Genomic DNA, 21,697 nt, shown 5'->3' with positions numbered 1-21,697 from the left:
TTCTCACGAACAAAAGACAAAAACTGAGCTTTGAGATCATGTTAGTTTTTAGGTTTTTTGGAGAACTCTGGAATCTAAAAGAAAAAAAACAGGTCTTCTGATAAATGGCAGCTTTTCATAAGTAAAAAAATAAAATTAAAAATGTTTCAGCTAGTGCATTTATTAAATTAGATTTAAAATGTAGGAGAGTTTTGTGAATCAAAAGAAAGTTTTCATGCTTCAGTTCCCCAGTTGATGTTGATCATGAAATCTCTTATTTTGAAATGGAAGTTTTTTTTTTTTTTTACGATGGAAATAAAATCTCTAAAACAATTTCCTTAAAACGAGTTTATCAATCATGTATTGTTGACAACAACAACAACAACAACAAAAAAGGGTTTGCTAGGATTTAATCTGAAAAGAAAATGCTCGACGCTAAAATAAATAATAAATACAAATATAAAATAATGAAATAACAGAACGGGTCGAGAACCGTCCAAACATTTTGCGATTTAAAAACGGAAACTTGCTGACAGTAAGCCACTTCGAGCTGACCGCGTCGTAGCGTCAAAAAGAGCGTTTTGAGAATCTTATTTTTTCATCTTTGAAAAGTTTCAGTCACTTTAAATGCTAAAACGCAGCGTCAACAGTCGTACTTGTAGAAAGTGAATTGAAAAGTCTAAAAACGAGTTAATAGCTGCCTGATTTTTTTTTTTTTTTGATACTTCTGAATTTAGCATTTCATTTGGGAAAAAAAAAAAAGTGTTGCATCATCAATGAAAAATGTCAAAACACTGGGAGGAGGAGGTTTATGGTAGAAAACGAGTCAAGTCAGCAAACAGCGGTTCACAGCTGTCAACAAAAACAGCATTATGTTATGAATTATGAATTTCACGTGTCACGATTTTGTTATTTTATCTTCGATCTTGAAGTTTCTTTAAATTCAAACACCTTTTTTTTTTTTTTTGTGTCCAGAATGAACTCGGACGGTTTTTATTTTCTGGCTCGAACGTCGACTTCATCTCCCGACACTGGATCCCTGTGTTCACCAGGTGGTTGTAAAATTAGTTACACACATGTGTACTGTACACATACGTGCGCTTTTATTTATTTAATTTAAATATATATATATGTATATTATTTGGTTTTAAGTATCAGGCCTGTTTACTTTTGTAGATAATTAAATAAATCAGTGGTTAAAGAAATGTGGGATTTTGATCTGTTCAGGAAATGATGACATAAAAAGTTAGGAGAAACTTTATGTAAGCGCCTGTGTGCCTGTGTGCGTGTGTGTGTGTGTGTGTGTGTGTGTGTGTGTGTGTGTGTGTGTGTGTGTGTGTGTGTGTGTGTGTGTGTGTGTCTATGTCTAGCGGGACGTGTGCCAGTTAAAATGCCACAAGAATCCAGCAGACTTTTCCAGTGAAGCGACCGAGGCAAACGTTTTCTTGGATGTGGAGACTGGGAGGAGCGCCGGCAGCAACTGGGACTGAGAGGGACAGATGTGTCTGCTCACGCACACGCACACACACACACACACACACGCACAGCTGTTCCAGTAACGCGATGGATTCCAGACGTTTTTCCAGACCGCAGTTTGAATTCAAACAATTGTGACCTTTGGAAAATGCTTATTTATTTTGACCTTTCTTATCACCTTTATGGAAACTAGGAAACAACGGCGAGCTTTAATCCATCGAAAAAAAAAAAGAAAAAAAAAAGAAGCTTCACTCGTATTATTATAAAATTTCTGATATTAAATTCAGTATTTTTTTTTTGGAGTCTTACCATCAATTTAAAAGACACTAAAACCAAAATCTTTCATTTAATTTTTTTTTTTAACACTAAAAGCATCCTTTAAAAATCACACCGTAACAGAATTATTCTTAACCACAAGATTTCAATGCAAAAAAAAAAAAAAGAAAACAAAATGTGCAGTTTTACATACAAAAGCATTGAGCTGCAGATTTTTCTCCCCCCACACTTTGCTCACCCAGTAAATTCATCAGTGCAAAAAACAAAAAACAACAAAAAAAAACCCACCATCTGGATCACTTAATCATATTTCCACCCATCGTCCACTTCTCGGACACCGAACGACGGCAGAGTATCTCTCCCCGTCAGATCTTTTATGGGGTTTTTTTTTTTTTGCTCTGAGGAAAAACAAAAAAAAAAAAAAAAAAAGGCCCTGTGGGGGATTTTATTTTTAAGTTTTAATGAAGTGTCACGTCTGCCTCGTTAGCCCGCCAGACGTAAGGTAATACGCTCTTTTTTTTTTTTTTTGCACAATGACCCTTTCTGTTGTAACTTCAAATGCCGTGCGATGATTTTCATTCAACCGATTTAAAAAAAAAAAAAAAAAAAAGAAGAAAATTCACCGAAAAAACATTTGCTGAACACAAAAGCGGCCATTCAGGGTCTGGAGGAGTCGGGTGGTGCTTGCGTGGACGGAGGGAGGGAGGGAGGGAGGGATGGATGGAGGCGGCCGGACGGGACAGAGGTGCCTCAGTTCGGCCAGATGTTGATGAACACTAATATACAGTACCTACGCTGATAGATGATGTGCGGAGACGTGAGCCGCGTATTAACCTCACCGACCAGTTTAAACCCTCCAAATTATTCACGCTCCTTACGCCAGTTTTTACACACCGAGGTGTCCGTCAAAGGTCCTTGAAGGTTGTAACAAATCTTTTTGAGCCTCCAGAGGGAGCTGTGCGAAGGCTGACTCCATGATTGCATCTGGCTGGCTCTGAAGATTACGTCGAATCGTCCAGGATCACATCTCAAGGTCAAATCAGCTGCTCCTGGCTTTTCATTTTATTTATTTTTTAAGAGTAAGAACTTTATTGAACAAGATGTACATTTACAAACGAGTACTCGTTATTTCGTACAAAAAAAGGTAGCAATGTTGAAATAATACTAAAGTAAAAACAAAAAATAAATAAATAAATGAATACAGATGGATTTAAATACATGAATTCATATTAAGTTAATTCAACTTAATTTCAATATTTTGTCTTTTATTGACTTCATATAACGTAAAACTTAAGTTAAAGGAATAGTTCAACAATTCGGATGACGCGATTATTACCGGCAGCTACTTAGCTTAGCATAACAACTGGTGATCTATTCATATGTTCTGTTCACACTGAACCAAGCTAGCCGTTTCCAGCCCCTAATGCTAAGCTAGGCTCCGTTTTCACTCTACAGAGAGGAAAGTGGATCCTTTAAGTTGACTGAACTTGAACGAACCACTTTTAATACAGAAACCTTACAATCTCTTTACAGTTTGAAGCCTCAGCTTCATACGCCTTTTTTTTTTTGGTTTGTTATCCCGACAGCACCGCTGAACACCGGATATCTTTCCTTTCCTTTCCTTTCCTTTCCTTTCCTTTCCTTTCCTTTCCTTTCCTTTCCTGACGGGCACTTTGGATCTGGTAGAAATTACAGCTGGAGGAACTGATGTCACGGAGCTGAGAGGAGAAAGGAGGTCGACACGAGTGCAAACAATCCTGACGACGACGAAAAGGAAGAAAAACAAAAAAAAAAAAACTTTTACGACCTTCGGAGCAAAAAAAAAAAAAAAAAAAAACTTTACAAATTTCTGACGTCTTTCCTTCAAGTTTTTCCTCCTATGAACCCTCTTTTCTTTTTTCTCTCCAAAAGTAGGAGCTCCGGCAGAATCTGCGGCCTTCATTACATTTTTGGAAAATATAATTCATGGGTGTGATGGAGAACAAAGAAAAGAAAAGGGAGGGGGGGAACAAAAAATATGGAAAACGCTGTTCGTAGTTACAAAGAAATGCTGTTTATGTCCCAAAAAAGAGAAGAAGAAGAAAAAAAAAAGACAAGAAGCAGGTTTAAGTTTTGATTTATTTAACTTCCTACTAATCTGTGACCTCAAAAATGCACAAGTGCAATATACATATATAGCAGGAGATACAATCAGCGGATAAATATATAAAATTCAGTAAAATAGTTACTCTAGATCGGACACAAGTGCTACCGATCACTAAACACGCCTGTCTTCTATTTATTTATTTTTTTCACCTACAACACGAGTGCGTCGTCGTCGGTCGGCGGCGACGCGCGCTGGATCGGCTCGAGCACTAGTTTGGAGGTCGGAGGTGAAAAGGTAGGTGGCGGGGAAAACGGCGAGGAAAAGTGTTTCAGCGAGGAGCTTAAATCCGTCCGTCCGTCCGTGACGGGTTTCCCACGGCAACCGGCACATGCATCTATTACTAAGTTCGAGCGCTTTCGGTCGTGGCGGAACGAAGACGCCCGGTTTTACCATTTAAAACGCAGGTGGAAAAAAACAACAACCCATCTATTCCCATGAACGTATAAAAGCTGGAAATATATTTTTGCTATATTTGTATTAAGTGTTATAATAGTAAAATTCCATGATCTCCCAGGAATTCCTTAACCAGCAGGAACAACTGTCTGTAGTAATAAACGCACTACGCGGGCCGGGAACTGCAGCAGAGCGCTAATTAACTCTAAAGACTCGTAAAGGTTTTATAGGAATATAATAAGTATAAATAAAAAAAAAAGCACACCAGCGTAAAAAAAAACAAAAAACAACCGCAACTTTCAGAACAGAAAAAAAAAAAAAAAAAAAACATAAAAAGCTTTAGTGTTTGCTCGGACTGATGCTCGTAGTGTAAAATCGTCGGTACTGCGCGTTCGCGTAAAGTCGTTGATGGCTAGCGGTGGAAATGTGGCCAAAGTGTTACAGATGTTGGCAAATTTTGCAGATTAAAAGAAGAAAAGAAAAAAAGTTTGGCTAGAAATAGAATTTTTTTTTAATTTTTTTTTTTTTTTATGAGAACTTGGGACGATTAAAAACAACTGGACATCCAAATCTGCGGGGGGGAGGGGGGGGGGGGGTTTGGGAAGAAGTTAAAAAAAAAATAAGAACAAAAAGTTTTGAGTCCGAGAAGAGAAAAAGAAATAAATGTCTTAACGAGCCACTGGAGATGATTACGCGAACATAAACGTGGTCATTTCTTTTTTTTTTTTGTTTTCTTGAAAAGAACGATGTGTCTCCTAAATGTGGACGTGGTGGACGTCTGTCGTCATGGCAGCGTGGTCCGTCCTTTAAAGTGGTGATGACGAGGCGGTGACTCATTCGGAGCGGGCGACGTGGTTCCGGCGCTGTCGTTTTTGTTTGTTTGTTTGTTTGTTTGTTTTACCAGTTGTCGAGGAAGTCGAATCCGGTCTTCAGGATGTTGCTGCTCGTGTTAAACTGAAAGGAGAAAGAGAGGCTGTTAAAAAAAACAAACAAACAAAAAAAACAGTCGAAAAACAAAATTATGAAAATTAATTTCACCGAAAAGCTGAAATCGAACTTTTTGACGCAGACTGAACTGTTCGCGAAAACAAATCACTCGCAGCTGTGATTTCAGCAGGAAGTAACAAACTCCTGTGAAATCCTACTTCCTACTTCTGATTGTGGGAAGAAAAAGAAAAAGAAAAAAAAAAAAAAATCGGCATATTTTATTAGCGATCTATACGATCATACTAGCTCCTTTGGTAACCGTGGCGACATGTACGCCTTTTGCCCGTGCATGCTGGGAAAAAGGTCGTGAACAGAAGCTGTGCTGAAGGTTTTACAGCACGAAAATAATTTCAAAGAAAAGGTGCTTTATTAACAAAATTAACTCCTCATTTACAATCAGCACGGTTTTTCCCAGATACATTTTATAATTCCACAATTTTACCGCAAAAAAGCGTTTTTAAATTATTATTATTTTTTTTTAAATCCGCTGCAAAAATCAAACATTTTTGATCGCAAAAACAAAAATCACAATTTTGTTTTTAATGTGACCTTTAGAAAACCTGAACTGGGTCAAAAACTTATGTTATTGTGGGCCTCTAAAACAAAACAAGAAAAACCTGATTTTAAAGCATTCTGGTCACAAGCGAGTATTTCAGGCTTTTCATTTCCTCTTTAGGCGGGATAATAAAAAAAAAAAATAAAAAAATGTAATCACTTGCTGGACATACGTCAGCGTAAAACCGGTTTCTTTGTCAGAACTCACCTGAGAGAAGGTCGGGCTGCCGTCCGCCGGACCCTCCTGCTGCTGCTGCTGCTGCTGCTGCTGCTGCTGCGGTTTCTCGGCGGCGGTCTTGTTGGGCTTGGAGGTGTTGGGGGGCTTGGAGGGGTTGGACATCAGGCTGGAGGAGAACATCTCCTCGTGGGTGTTGCCGACCGACGGCAGGGTGCTCTGCGAGCGCTCCCAGCCCGCCACCGAGGAGGAGACGCGGACGGGCGGCGCCGGGCTCGGCGAGATGGAGATGGACGCCGGGGTGGCGCTGACGGCCGTGGGGACGGGGGGAGGCGGCGCCGGGGGCTTGGGCGCCCTCTGCTTGGCGGATCTGCCCGAGGGGGGCGGAGGGTGGGGCTCGGCCGCCTCGGGCTCCTTGGAGACGACGGAGGTCTCCTGGAGGACAAAAATATAAAATGATCGTAATCGCCGTTTTCAAGTGGAACGCTTACGAGAAAAGACGAGGAGAGTCCGGGAAAAACAAAACCAGACTTCTTTGTTAAACTCGGATACAGTCGCCATCTGTTTCCCCGACGCTCGCGGAGGCTCCGCAGATGCTCAAGTTATCTCGGCTTCGGGCTAGACTCTCTATTTCCGGACACGCAGCCTTGATAACACAAGTGTTGAGGTGGAAAAATTCACTTCTCCATCTGTTGTTTGTTAGAAACTAAACAGGCCAGAAATTGGATGTTTTTTTGGTGTGGTTTTTTTTTGGGGGTCTCAGCGTTCAAACGGCAAAATAAATCTCATCAGCTGAAGTTCTTTGGAAGCTGTTAAAACACCAAATGCGAATTTTGTACCTGTCGGAGGTAGGAAGGGAGGGGTTTCTCTCCTTTCTCCAGGGATTTGATCTGGCTGGGGGTCAGGGAGTGGAAGTCGGCTTGCTCGCCCTCCAGCCTGGACCTCTCGGCGCTGATCTTCCAGAAGGACGACTCCTCGTCCGGCCGCCGCGGCTCGCTGACGGACACCTTCGCAAATCACAAAAGAGCGACAGTTAACGGCAAATGTTACGAAGCAGGAGGCTCGTCGTGGAAGGATTTGTTCCAAAAAAAAAAATCTTGATTTCTGCTTGAAAAATGCGAGTAAAGTCTGGAAATATGCAACATTTGTGGATCCAGCATAATGATAATCAACCCTATTAAAACATGTACAGAAAACAAAAACATGACTACGTCGACACACAACATCAGAAAAAAATGAGGTCGCCGTGTCGCTTTGAATCTTTAGAAAACGGGAGATTTTTATGTTGTGAATAAAACACAGATAATATGCCGACATTTTTTATTCACCAAACGAAAGCAGCATCCAAAAGACTACATGTAACAACAGCAACAACGTGGACTGTCCTTCCTCACTGAGATTTAAGGTTAACGTCCATCCCGGAGCTTTGGACTCCAACTCTATTGACGTATTAGGTTGAAAATGTCCTTTTCCTAGACCACGAGGCATCATCTGACCTTGGTCCCCGGTGTACTCTTGCCCAGCTGGCCGGAATGAGGAACCTTCGCGGCCTTCGATTCGGCCTGAGAGGTCGAGATCGGCTGGTCGACGGGGCCCAGCGACAAGCTGAAGTCCATCTGACTCTGGACGACGGGAGAACACAGTTCGTAACCAGATTCACTTCGGTTCCACATATTTCAGGAATAACCTCTAATAAGCTATTTGCCGTTACCTTGGTTTCCCACGAGAAGGGGGCCGAGTGCTCGTCTTGCCAGGTAATATCCTAAAAAAAAGGGGGACCAGGCTGTGGTTAACAGTTTCAGGTTGTACACACGTACAGGAGGGCATTTTTGTTAAAGACAATAAAAAAAAATATAAAAAGGTTTATTTTTGATGTAAAAAAAAACAAAACAAAAAAAACACAATGTTAAGTGTCTCTTTACGAAAACAAAGTGACACATTTAGTCTAAAAATATATATCGTTTATACACGTATTATAACTAATATAACTATAACTTAAAAAAAAAAGAGGTTGCTAGGTTACGCCTCAAATAGCCGCCTGTGACGTATTTGAATGGCTACGTGGCTACTGTTAGCAACACGACTGCTAAAAAAAGACACACAAAATAAATAAATATATTAATTTTTTTAAATGTAAAATTCACATCATGTTTGCGTCTCTTTACGAAAACAAGTGACACATTTAGTCCCCAAAATATACAAGTTATACACCGTGTTAAAAAAAAAAAAAAAAAAAAAAAAACGAGGTTGCTAGGTTACGCCTCAAATAGCCGCCTATGACGTATCCACCCGACATATTTTAATGGCTACGTGGCTATTGTTAGCAACCGCGACGACACGAGCGCTAGTGGAAAAGAAAACGCTCAAATGCGGATTAAAGTGTCGGTTCCGGTACCTCTTCGCCGAAGTGAACCATCTTCTGACCCGTCTGGATGAGCAGCTTCGGGTAACAGACCACTTCTTCACGCTCAACCCTGTGCATGGCGTATCGGGCTCGGATGTGGGAGTCCATCATGCAGTTGTCGATGGCGCTGTCCTGCTCCTGCGGCGTCATCTTGTCCCACGACGAGCCGTGCTTGGCCTTGATGTTCTCCCGCTCCTGCATGATCTTCCGGGCCATGGAGTTGATGGAGGAGAAGTACTCGAACTTCTTTTCCTCCATCCTGTGGGCGTCGAGCCCCGCTACGGTCGCGACGGCCATCTTTGAGCTGCTGCCGAGCCCGTTGTTATTGTGAGGAGGGGGAGGGGTGGGGCTGGGCGGGGGGGGGGGCGGGGCCGGGAGGAGGAGCTGGTCACGTGGGGTCGGTGATGGGCGGGGCAACGCTAGTTTATTTTACACGCGCTAAACGGGCGCCATCTTGTGGTCTTCTTCTCGCCTTGTTTTAACTTCGTTTTTTTTTTTTTAACCCTGCGGAAGTGGAGCTCACCACGGCGGCCTCACAGATTGGTACTGATCCAAAACAGTAAGATAATACTTAGCCAGTACTTTGGCCCCATTTGTGACTCCAACTCTGTCATTTTCTTCAAATTCTTCAATAACCGGGAAGAGCTCGTGCTGCGCCACTCTCGTAATTAGCATAATTAGCACAGAGCTAACCATTGGTTTTTTTTTTTACCCAAAACTAAATTAACTAATTTAATTGAATGTGCATTAATAATAAATTAAAAATAAAAATAAAAATGTTAAAACGTTGAAGGTAACCCAAATTCATGCTGAATGGTAAATGGTTTTCATTTGGGCATCAACACATACTTTAAATAAAAATACCAAACCTATTTTAATAAACATATTTTTGTTTCCATGAATTTATCAAGTTTACAATCAGGTACAAACACAAAGCATATAAAGTCATATCAGTACACAAAACCTGCTTTTTAATTGTAATATTTACACGTTTTAAAGTCCTACTTGTAAATTCATCAGTATAATGGAGGAGGGGGGGGGTACATTTTTTAAATGCACCTTTTAGGTGCTGCTTAAGGACAACAACAACAACAAAACAATAATATGTAATGTACAAAACACAAAGAAAGAAGCCAAAAATAAAACCACCAAAAAACCTTTTTGTTCCTCACAATTTGTAAAAGTAGTTTTGGTCCTGTACAACATAGCATATTGTTCTTGTGCATTTCTTTTTAGATAATATACAACTAATAATCTACATATATGTCTGAAGATTTTGCATCATTTTTAGGGGGTGGGTTTAGGCATCTTATAAATAAATAAGTCTCTGATTTTACAGACGTGTGCCGTGGTTTTTTTCTTGTAAATTCGGCCGGTTTTGACATTTTTTCCCCCCAATCGCACGATCTCCTCAGGCCGTGCTGTGAGAGGCGTCTTGGAGGTGGAGCGTCTCGCTTCTCGCCGGGCCGCCGTTCAAACTCGGGTGGATGGTGATGGCGGCTGCCGGCACGGTTTTGGATTTCCGCCTGGACGAGCGACAACACGCCAGGTAGAAGATCTCGGCCACGTTGAGCGCCAGCGAGAGGCAGGACATCACCAGCATGAAGATGATGAAGATGGTTTTCTCGGTGGGCCGGGACATGAAGCACTCCACGGTGAAGGGGCACGGGGCTCTGGAGCACACCACCCTCGGGTCCATGACGAAGCCGTACAGGTAGTACTGGCCCACGATGAACGCCACCTCCAGGACGATCCGGAATAATATGGAGGCCATGTAGTTCCCCAGCAGGTTGCCTTTGATCGTGACGTGGCCCTTCTCGTCGGAGTACCTGGGACGTTTGGACACTTCGCTCCCGGAGTGGTTCTGCATGCGTTCTCGCAGCTTGTTCTCCTGGTGGATGACGTGAATGACGTGTCCGAGGTAGATCAGCGTCGGCGTGGAGATGAAGATGATCTGGAGGACCCAGAAGCGAATGTGCGAGATGGGGAAGGCGTGATCGTAGCAGACGTTCTTGCAGCCGGGCTGTTTGGTGTTACAGATCATTTTGGACTGTTCATCGCCCCAAACCTGTGATGAGAATATATCGTTATTATTCATATTAATACGCACAACAAACGCACACGGTGCTCAGTTACTTAAATAAATAGGTGTCATGTTTCATTTTTACAGAAAGCATGAATCGTAATGGACGTGCAATGAAGTATCGGTGACTTTAACAACCGAGCTACAAAATAACATTAAATTAATTGCTGTGGCTTTTTAGTATTATTAGATACTTATAGGTTAAAGGCAAATTTAGATGAAAAAAAAACAAAAAAACAGGCCAATTTTCTTGCCCAATTTTATACCTGAAAATCGATGGACGAGCATTTCTTATTTTAGGATATAAAAGAGAAAGATTTTGAATGATTTGAAAGTAGTAATATAATTTAAAAAAAAAAAAAGACCTCGTCTTATTTGTGTAAAAATACTATCTGAATTTCGCAGCTTCTGTTGCTCGGGAGTTGCGGACCTCCGTTACGGCCACCAGAGGGCGCTGTTACATACGAAAAACACTCGAGCGAGGCCACGAAAACCAAACGGTGAAAAAAAAAAAAAGTGGGCACGCAGACCTTTTCGGCTCCGGCTCCGAGGATCATGATCCTGAAGATAAAGAGCACGCTGAGCCAGACCTTCCCGACCACGGTGGAGTGGGACTGGACCTTGTGCAGCAGAGAGGACAGAAACCCCCACTCTCCCATTGTTTCTGAAAACAAAATGATTACTGATCAATACGGTGAAAAAAACCCCCAAAAAAACATACGGTTTCATTGAAGCCCCGCGGAGTTAATTAGGATATTTGAGTCTTCTGCGAACACGAGACTTCAGTCAGTTGTAGAAGAAAGATTCCTACGTTTTAGTTTTTTTTTTATTCCGTTAACTATATCCACTAAATCACATAACCTGAAACTTAGTGGAGGCAAAACCCCAGTTTTTATTTATGTTAGTTTTCTGCATAAAAAAACTGCAGTCGAGTTTGTCAGATCAGTAATGTTTTATGTTGTTTAAATTCACAATCATGTGACTACTTAAATCACAAAAGAATAGGTCCAAAACATTTTTTTTTTAATAACTTAATAGGCGCTATAATCAGCTATAACTGATTCACATGAATTAAAGCATCATCAATAGCAGCATAAAAGTTTGTTTTATATTTGAGACACTTTCACATCATCCATTCAGAGTGTAAAAGGAGGAGCTGTAAAATCTATTTAATCTATTTCTATTTTATTGGATGTTTGACAGGAGAAGAATTTTTATAGTTCATATGCGTCTGTCTGAATATATTTAATATTAACCTAAGCACACCAATATTGTTTTGTCTAATCATAGAAAATATGGAACCACCAACCAACGACACTAACACTCCTACAACACTACGTAGCTGAGAATAACATGAATAATCTCCATCTCAATATATCTTTGCTGCTGAATTAATAAACTCATTTGTTTGTCGCGCGAAATAATACAATGAAACGCAAGATTGAATTCTTTACATTTTATAGTTCAGAAAAAAAATGCCCAAATATTTAAAAGTGAAAAGTCCAGCTTACCTTTGAGCTGAAAAAAACCCAACTTCTTCTCGGGAGACAAACAGAGCCGGTGACCAGCAGCGCAGCTGACTGACACCAAACCAAACCTGCCCACGATACCTTGAACTTCAGATTACCTGGAGTTGTGCAACGGCGTGAGCTGTCACGTCGTCCACGACGGCTGGAAATGATAAATCTCAAGCAGACAATTTTTTTGGGGGCTGTGCGCGGAAAAAAAGATTATCAGGGTTAATGATTGGCATTTTTTTGATTGCGGCTGTTTTACGTCAGATTCGACACCGTCGTTGGTTTTTATTATATTGTAAAAGCCTTGTCTGTTACTTGTTCACAAAGCTGGTGTATTTGAATTTTTTTAGTGAAATAATAACAGTCGATGGACCGAAGGGCACAAACGCGTGAACGTGTGCTTTGGGAGAATTGAAATGTCGAGTTTTTTTTTTTTTTTGAGACTGTGTCAACAAAACGGGGTTTAAAGTCTGAACAAACAGAGCAAAGCAAATCTGATACTGTTAAACTTCACCGTGATACGTTTGTTTTAATTGAAATATGCCCAGTTGGTTTTGCACGTATTTCATCCACACGGGTGTTTGGCTTCTTGGCCTCGTTCGTGTTGCGTAAACGTCCTGCTGAATCACCGTCGGTGTCTTAATATCGGCCGATTTCATCGGCAACGCCCTGAAGTTTAGTGCCAAAACGAACTATCTTAAATACTACTAATTAAGTAGTGAAATCGCGAGATAACTTAAAGCAGGTAATACACCTGTCTGTCCACTAGAGGGTACACTGAGAAAAAGCTCATTTTTCTATATCCAACTCCTGAACCATGTGGTTTTTAATTTTTAATGCTAAAATGCTAAAAATTCCAGCTTGTGCCATCAAATGTGCCATCTTATCGACCAAATAATGAATTATTTAATGTAGAAACTACTCTGTAAACTTGAGCAATAACAGAATAATTATTAGTTTTAGCCCTACAGGCTTCAACGAAGTTGTGTGAATCATAATTTTAAAGTTTAATCGTGAGATAAAAAGCGTAAACTTTGTCATCTAAAAATGAACGGACCGGTGAAAAAACAGTTTGTTCATCTTGAATCATTTATTAAAAACAGTACAGCATAGAAAAATGGCTCATCACAAACGGGCTTTTTTTCCCCCACAATCATAATCATCATCATCATCATCATCATCATCATCATCATCATCATTTTTGTCAGTAAGGAAATTAACTTCACGTCCTAAATAATGTACATCGCCAATAACTTAAAGAACACATTCGATAACTGGACATAAACGGGATTTTTGCTCCGTCGTAGTGAATATCTACACGATAAATATCCGCGTTGCACACGTTCATTAGAAGATTTTCCACGTCGAACATACAAAATGAGCAACGTGCCTTTTGAACACATTATTACACAATGACAAAGGTTCTTTTTTTGGGGGGGTATTCTGTCATTACTGAAGTCTCTTGAGCTGATCCTGAACAAGGAAGCACGGCGGGGGGGGGGGGTGTGGGTGGGGAATCTGGAGCATTTCAGTGTTTTTTGTTGTTGTTGTTGTTGTTTTTAATGACCGCTCATCAGTCGTTTCTCGTCTTTGGCGCCGTCCAGGTTTTCCCCGGCGCTGTAGCTGCTCTCCATCTCCATGTTCATCTTGTTCTGCATCCGCGTCTCGTCCGCGGCCGGCCTCCAGGGGCCCGACAGGCCGACGGGGTGCGACGTGACGGTGCGGGCCCGCGACCCGGACCTGCCGCGGCACCGGACCCGCTTGCAGATCAGGTAGAACATCTCCGCGAAGTTGAGGAACAGCGAGACGCAGGCCACCGTCAGCATGAAGATGATGAAGATGGTCTTCTCCGTGGGGCGGGACATGTAGCACTCCACGGTGAAGGGGCACGGCTTCTGGGAGCAGGGGAACATGGGCACCATGACGAAGCCGTACAGGAGGTACTGCCCCGCGATGAAGGCGGCCTCGATGAGGATCTTCACCACCAGCTGCGCCAGGTAGCTGCCCAGCAGGTCCCCCCGGATCGTCACCTTCCCCTTCTCGTCCGTGTACTTGGGCAGCCGCTGCAGCTCGGTGCCGCCGGGGCTCGCCAGCTGCTCCCTCATCTTGTTCTCCTGGTGGATGATGTGCATGGCGTGGCCCAGGTAGACCAGCGTCGGCGTGGAGACGAAGATGATCTGGAGGACCCAGAAGCGGATGTGCGAGATGGGGAAGGTCCAGTCGTAGCACACGTTCTCGCAACCGGGCTGCTGGGTGTTGCAGACGAAATCCGACTGCTCGTCGCCCCAGACGCTCTCGGCGCCGGCGCCCAGGACCATGATGCGGAACAGGAAGAGGACGCTCATCCAGATCTTGCCGATGACCGTGGAGTGCGACTGGACTTTCTCCAGCAGGGTCGACAGGAACCCCCAATCGCCCATCTTGAGTTATTCGACGATGTCTCGGTGACCGATCTGTCGTGGGAAAAAAAAGAAGGTAAGAGTCAAGATGACAGGTAGGAAAAACTTCGACTTTTTTTTTTCTCGCACCGCACCTTATTAATAACTAACACATTAACCGCTACTTATTATTTAATCACTACACTGGGGGGAAGAAAAAAGGCTCAATAAATATTTCTGTTCTTGAATCTGGCTACACAAGGAAAAAAAACAACAACACCCCAGCGTCCCGAACCTTGAGCTTTTAAAAAAAAAAAAAAATTTTTTTTTTTTTTTTTTTTTTTACAATATTTCACCTGAATAATCATTAATACAAATTTTATGGCGACATCGAGGCCGTCCAACAAGTAAAGGATGATAAAAGAAGGCAGGCATAGAAATAAAGCTGGAAAAAGCAGAGGCATTTTTCTAAAATAAAGATTTTTGGGATTTAAAAAGATAACATCTGATTGTAAACCCTCATTGGAAGTATAATTTGAATACACTAAACAATAAAAATCATGTGACTCGTGGTGAAAACGAACTAAGAAAACACATAAAAAGGAATCTGATGCCATTAATGTCCCCAAAAGTGTATTAATCCTACTTTAGAAAATCAATATAATCAACAACATCAAATCACAGTTTTTTCCGCCTCCTCAAAACAAAAAAGAAAGATATTTTACTTAATATTTCAACCTTTTAATCTTCCTTAGAAAATATCCAAACGCTCAGAATCATTTTTTGGGGTAATTTGTGAAATGATCAGTTACGAAGAGAAATCGTGGCATCTTACCTGCGGGAAGGACGGCTGCCTCTGCTCGGGACAGATCGGTAACTGTGTTTGAACCTTGGAGCGCCGTGCTGCGGGACTGATGAGCGAGGCTTTGACGTTGCGCAACACTCATCTGGCTCCCAACGGGACGTTGTTACCCAATCTGGCAGAGCAAGAGTTGGGAAAAAAAAAAGAAAAGAAGTCGAGGCCAAGAGGGGACAGGTGTGTAATGATTGACAGGTCTCCAGAGGACAAGATCTCTCCGCAAAGGCGTGGTAATCAATAAAATGGAAAACACTGCTTTGCAATTGAATATTGCTACATCTACTCGACTTGGGATGACGGATGATAACTCACCGCGGGGCAAAATAAAAAAAAAAAAAAAAAAAAAATTTGGCGGCAATTTTTTTTAACATTTCAAATCGATATTTTTCAGATCGGTGCGTCACGCTGGAACCGTGAGTGATCGTAGATACTCAGGGCGTGGAGGGAGAGTTCAGATAAACGTCAGCCGGGTGAGCCCTGAATAAAATGCTTCATCAGACTGGTTTCGTCACGTCCAATCATCCAAAAAACAACAAAAAACAAAACAACAACAGCTAAGTCGGCGACGAGTTTTATTGTAAAGGGCAAATCTCGTCATGCTGTCAATCTTCATACAGGTTGAACAGTTTGAGATGTAACCGGTTAATTTGTGAGCTTTTGGTTGGTTTTCTTTGTAATGTTTAAACATGTAAATGTAATGTATAAAGAAAGAAATTCCCTTTATTTAGAGCTGCACAATATTTTATAGCCGCTTTTGATTTTACAGACTGATCCTCTTTTTTTTTTTTTTTAAACTTTTTACAGTACAATTATACCAAAATTGAAAAATAGGGTATTTCATTTGTTAAGGAAAAAAAAAAAAAATGAAGGAAAAATACCAGTAATGATGTGTAAAAATATATACAAGCATTTTTACACAAATCTACTTTTACACACGTTTATGAAAAGATATTTAAACAAACGCTTTTCCCATATTTCCTCGAACTTGTTTTCTTGAAGCTTCAGCGAAAAAGTGAAGTCGCTTTATATTTAATGAAACTCTGAGCACAAAATCAAATGAGCAAATTTCCCAAAATGGCAATTTACTTTTTTTACTTTTTTTTTTATACATTGAACAACAACTTTGTTTTTACGAGTGCATTTTCTTTTGCCGACTTCAGCTTTAATAAAGGACAACAAAACATTAGTTCTCGCAGGCTCATATGTTTGCTGCGGCCCAGCTAATAGCTGCACAGCTTAAAACTACATTAAAAGGTATTCTCTCTGGACTAACTAAAGTGTGCCTCCTGTACAGCGATAGATTCGTGTCTCGGTTTAGAAGAAAGAAAAAAGATGTAAAAACGCAAAACGGTCCGAAAAAAGGGGACAATTTCCCTGATTGTCACGTCTAAATATGAAGTTTATTGAATATTGGCATGTCAAATAAATCAACAAACTGTATCAAAAATCAAATCTGATTCGCAGCGTTTTTAAAATGCGGCTATCAACTGCGAGAAAAACCTCTTTTTAAAAAAACTCTTTTTAAAAATTTTTTTTTTATCATTATTGTGTCACAATCGTCACTTGAAGCTATTTCAAGCAACGTTTCGCGTGTGACTGAGTCCTGTTTACAGAAGCCGGCTGTTTATTTACCCCGCGCACACACACACACACACACACACACACACACACACACACACACACACACACACACACACACACACACACACACACACACACACACACCTCCCCCCAAAAGCCAAAGCGCACAAACCCCCGACACGTCCGACCCCTTTTTTTTTTTTTTTCCACTCAGATGTGAAACTCTCCCGGGTTGTTGTTCTCGGCCGGCGCGTTTTCCGCCGCCTCGCCGCCTCCGCCCCCCCCCCGCCGTCCCGTTCGCCCCCCCCGACTTGCGCCCCTGCAGCTCCAGGTTGACGTAGTTCTGAATCACCTCGTCCCGGCTCTTGAAGGCCTTCATCTCCGTGGGCGGCGGCGGCGTCAACGGGGTGACGGTGTAGTCCTGCCTCCTCGCCGTGCACTCCTTCGTCGCCTTCACGCACAGGTACAGCAGCTCCGCCACGCTGAGGACGAGGGAGACGACCGCCGCCGCCAGCATGAACCAGATGATGACCGACTTCTCCGTGGGCCTGGACAGGAAGCAGTCCACCTTGTGGGGGCAGGGGAAGCTCGTGCAGACGTAGCGGGTCTCCAGGGTGAAACCGTAGAGGAGGTACTGGCCCGCGATGAACAGGACCTCCAGGGCGATCTTGGCCACCAGGTGGAGGACGTAGGTGCGGAGGAGGCGGCCGCGGATGCTGATCTTGCCTTTGCTTTTGGTGTACTTGGGAACCTTGCAGGCCTTCCGGAGGAACAGGTTGCCCTGGTCGTCGAGCTCCGCCTGCTTCCTCATCCACTCCTTCAGCTGTGGATCAGAAAGGAGACGAGAGTTGGGACGTCTTCCAGGAGTCAGAAAAAGCTCTCAGGATTTCAGATTCAGAGGATTTGCAGGTCAAAGAAGCAAAGGTGCAACTTTAAGGCGGCGGATTGGACTCGATCTGATTGGAAACCATGGCGATACTACGTCCCGCCCACCGACAGCTGTAACCTGACTGCACCGCAGGCCTGTCATTCAAACCCCCCCCCCCCAAACCAGCTTTTTTTTTAAGCTTATCTTCTAATTAATGTCGGTATTATTTTCAGATGGACCTCCAGAAAACTGCTGGAGACATTTTATTGACTTTGTATTTGATGACAGAAATCGAATGGGAGTCTACGGAGGCTTTTTGGAGACACTCGGTGGTATTGCAGCTTAAGACACTTCCGCATCGGCCTCATTTTTTTTGAACCCAGAAGCTACGAGCACGATTCTAAACAGTCGGTGGGAAAATCCAGCGTTTCACCTTCGGCTCACCTTCTTCTCCGTGTGGATCACGTGGAGGACGTGGCCGAGGTAAAGCAGCTTCGGAGTGGCGATCGCGATGATCTGGAAAACCCAAAAGCGCACGTGGGAGATGGGGAAGGCGAGGTCGTAGCACACGTTTTCGCAGCCGGGCTGCTGGGTGTTGCAGACGAAGTCCGACTGTTCGTCTCCCCAAACCTGGATGACGGGGGAGGGGGGGGATATCACACAATCTCGAGATTAAAATCCCATGATTATGTGCTGCTGTTGCATTTCTAACTTCTAAAAAAAAAAAAAAGCTTCTCACCACTTTTGGGAAATTTGGGACGTTCTCAGTCCAGATATCCGTCCGGATATTAAACCCGTTAAAGCTTCGACGAGGTCAGCAGCACTATAAAACTTCCCCGGTTGATTACTGACATTAAGACAAGAATTTTTTTTCTATTACACATTTTGGGGAAATTGTGTGTTTTGATATGCAAATGAGGCATTATCAAATGAAATATGTGCAAATTCGCCTACATTTCCAGAACAGAAATATAAACATCCTGGGGTGGTTTCATTTTGTTGATTTACTTGAGTTAAATGTTTGGTTTTTTTTACAAAGAGGATTTTGGATATCTCTTTTTTTTAATAGTCAGAATATACTTTCAACATCCATAAAAATACATTTTTGCTTTGTTTTTGTAATGTAGTATTTTATATAAATGAGGCTATGAATAATCCTTTGAGATATTATAGATAGGAACAAGACTGGACATGTATGAGGTATGTAAGTGGTCCAAAAAGTTCAGATTTATAAAGCTTACGATAAAAAAATAAAAATAAATAAAAACGTACTTGTTTAACAGTTACCATTTTATGGTAACAAATCCACATTGTGTCGTAAAAATAAACACCTAAATATGTATTTTAGATGGGTTTTTTTCCCACTAGTCTGAAGAGGACATGTTCGGGAAGCAAATTATCCCAGAATCTCGAAATTTGATGTAAAATTGTATGTAAACTGGCGATTGTGCCCGCAGCGTCCCGCTTTCGATACCGCTACACATATTTGCTTTCCTACTAAAGGACCCGAACAGAGCGAGTACTCGGAAAACGTTGAATACGCTTGCGCGAGGCCGACCTTCTCGGCGCCGGTGTGCAGGATCATGATGCGGAAGACGAACAGCACGGTCAGCCAGACTTTTCCGATGACGGTGGAGTTGCTCTGCACTTTGTCCAGCAGGCGGCCCAGCAGATGCCAGTCGCCCATCTCGGGTGCGCTCGTTCTCTGGAAGCAAACCGCGACGACACACAGGTTGGACTGGTGAAGATCTAATGCAATGATCTCTGACGGTGTATATATATACTGTATACACACATATATATATATATATATATATATATATGTCTATATATATTATTTCTTCGTTTGGACAAACATCTTTCCGGGATATATCAGCGTCCAAACTCAAACTGGATCCTGATTCAGACTATTTTAAACTCAAACTGGATCCTGATTCAGACTATTTTAAACTCAAACTGGATCCTGATTCAGACTATTTTAAACTCAAACTGGATCCTGATTCAGACTATTTTAAACTCAAACTGGATCCTGATTCAGACTATTTTAAACTCAAACTGGATCCTGATTCAAACCATTTCAAACTCAAACTGAAACAGTTTTTAAAGAGGGAGCAGTCACGTAGTCACGAACGCAGTCTGGTTCTCCTCTTTTATGGTGCGTTTTTTATTTCAATTTTCCATACAATGCGTTTTGGTCGCGTATACCTTATTGTTGAGTGAATGAGTTGGATTGTCTCCAGTGAATGTTCATTTTCTCTATTTTAAAGGTCCATCTAGGGACGGACATTGCAAATTAGCTCACGCTATAAAGCCTGCGGCGTGTCACATTGTTTATGCTACATACGTATCCCTGCGCAAATAAACATTAAACAAACAAATATACGTCCAAAATGTACATAGAGACGGAGCCAGATTTTCTTTTATTAGCAGTTGGGTTAATATTTTCTGGAAATTAAAACCCCTCGATTGGACCTTTTTTGTGTCATTTGGCAGCTCTACAAAAGTTGGAGCTGTTTAAAAGTCAGGACAGACTGACTCTCACTTTTCACAAGGCTGAGCTTCTACCATCCCCTCGCTGGATAGGAGCCACGGCTGCTGATTTCACGTCTCCAAAACACACACTTATCTGCCGGGTGGCCTTAACCTTGGTTAACGCCGAGCGTGAAGTCAAACAAATAGACGCCGAGCTCAAACACTTGAGTGCACGTACAGATGGACCCGCCCGAGGAGATAAGGCCGGTATCAACGTTTAAAATCAGTTATAAAGTTCGATTTCACTGAATTTCTTCTACGTGATGAATTGTTTGTTCAGGGTTTTCGCTCGCAGCAGTTTCGAGTATTGATATTTCATCGGTGGCTCTTTGCAAGTTTAATTTTTGATTTATATGAGTGAGCTATTTCTTATACTTCCTCATCCTTATTCACTGGAACTCTCTGAGCTTCTAATAGTTGCGTTAATCAATGCACAAATGTTCATCTTCACACAATAGCGCAAATAAAACGTGACTTTTCCAACAACAACACAACGTGTAGCTTATTTATTTTTTTTTTTTAAAGGAGAACGAATTCAAAAGTTTTAAAATCAACTTACCGGCTGAACAAAACGGGTGAAAATAAAAGGTTAGAGAGCGGCGGACGAAGAGAGCGGTGCCTCGAGAGGACGATGAAGAGGGAAAGTGAAGAAGAAGCTGTCCTTGTTTCATTGTTCATCTTGGCGACTTATCTGGAAGGACACCGTCCAAACCACAACAACAAACCCCCCTCCCGGCTCCTCTGACACTCTCAATCTCAGCGTCTGCCGGTAAACACACCAAAAAAAACAAAAAACTATGCCGAACTTTCACGAGCCGTTGTGTTTTGCTCGTGTTTTCATTTCTGCGGCACACAAATGTTGAAAAAAAAAATCGGAAAAAAGGAAAATCAGGACGTAAAAAAACTCCAGTTTCACAACTGAAGCGTTCGATGGGCTTAAAAAAATGGTGCGACTCGAAGGGAACCAACTGCACGCCCAAAAAACATAAACAATTTTATTAAAATGAGCTCGGCACCAAATTAAAAACATTTAACCAAAAGAATCTCATCTGCAGGTCCAGTAAGTGGCTGTTGTGGAGCTTTTTTTTATTTTATCATTTTTTCCTGCATTGGATCATTTAAATAGCTTGTTTTGTTTTCCATGGAGTCAAATCCACGGAAATACTCAAGTAAAGTTCTTGAGTAAAATGTATTTAGTTACTTTTCACCACTTCCTGTGTGAGAAACTAATTTTTTTTTTTTTTTACAGATATAATGCTACAAATTTTCACGTCAAGTTTAAAAAAAAAAATAATTTTTACGTACTGCCCCTGAAAACATCCCAGATGATCTTTAAAGATGCTGATGTCACGTTCTTGGCAACCGGTGTGTTTTTACGGCGAACTCGAATTAGTCTTTGACCCGGCTCGTCGTGGACGCTGGGTGAACTCGCGTTGCCCGGTTCTGAATTGTAAATGATTTACACCGCTTATTATATTTAAAAAAAAA

At 41.9% G+C, this 21,697-nt stretch overlaps 4 protein-coding genes across 4 annotated transcripts; all 4 read right to left on the bottom strand.

Annotated features, from left to right (window-relative positions):
- Window positions 1-3,831: 3,831 nt before the first annotated feature.
- Window positions 3,832-8,728, bottom strand: cunh1orf198 (chromosome unknown C1orf198 homolog). Its single transcript, XM_069724219.1, has 6 exons — window positions 8,383-8,728; window positions 7,699-7,749; window positions 7,484-7,609; window positions 6,827-6,994; window positions 6,021-6,422; window positions 3,832-5,224 (listed from the first exon to the last, which is right to left on the bottom strand). The coding sequence occupies exons 1-6, from the start codon at window positions 8,686-8,688 to the stop codon at window positions 5,168-5,170; spliced, it is 1,110 nt and encodes a 369-aa protein (XP_069580320.1). The 5' UTR covers window positions 8,689-8,728; the 3' UTR covers window positions 3,832-5,167.
- A 512-nt stretch (window positions 8,729-9,240) lies between these two features.
- LOC138636273 (gap junction Cx32.2 protein-like) lies at window positions 9,241-11,839 on the bottom strand. The gene is made up of 2 exons (XM_069724212.1): window positions 11,005-11,839; window positions 9,241-10,459 (listed from the first exon to the last, which is right to left on the bottom strand). Exons 1-2 carry the CDS (start codon window positions 11,131-11,133, stop codon window positions 9,803-9,805), a joined length of 786 nt encoding a protein of 261 aa, XP_069580313.1. The 5' UTR covers window positions 11,134-11,839; the 3' UTR covers window positions 9,241-9,802.
- Window positions 11,840-13,068: 1,229 nt separating this feature from the next.
- On the bottom strand, window positions 13,069-15,282 carry LOC138636272 (gap junction Cx32.2 protein-like). Its single transcript, XM_069724211.1, has 2 exons — window positions 15,205-15,282; window positions 13,069-14,444 (listed from the first exon to the last, which is right to left on the bottom strand). The coding sequence occupies exon 2, from the start codon at window positions 14,409-14,411 to the stop codon at window positions 13,551-13,553; it is 861 nt and encodes a 286-aa protein (XP_069580312.1). The 5' UTR covers window positions 14,412-14,444; window positions 15,205-15,282; the 3' UTR covers window positions 13,069-13,550.
- A 1,737-nt stretch (window positions 15,283-17,019) lies between these two features.
- LOC138636274 (gap junction Cx32.7 protein-like) lies at window positions 17,020-21,103 on the bottom strand. Its single transcript, XM_069724213.1, is given in 5 exon segments — window positions 17,020-17,086; window positions 17,088-17,632; window positions 18,122-18,307; window positions 19,236-19,382; window positions 20,769-21,103. Coding segments are annotated over 4 exon segments (927 nt in total). The 5' UTR covers window positions 19,365-19,382; window positions 20,769-21,103.
- Between the last annotated feature and the right edge of the window lie 594 nt (window positions 21,104-21,697).

Source organism: Brachyistius frenatus, unplaced genomic scaffold (genome assembly GCF_029030835.1).
Source record: "Brachyistius frenatus isolate BFR_SWC_R1_liver_20210118 unplaced genomic scaffold, ASM2903083v1 Contig_365, whole genome shotgun sequence".
NCBI classification, from domain to species: domain Eukaryota; kingdom Metazoa; phylum Chordata; class Actinopteri; family Embiotocidae; genus Brachyistius; species Brachyistius frenatus.
Note: the sequence above shows the minus strand (reverse complement) of the source record. Positions and strands in the feature narration are given on the sequence as shown.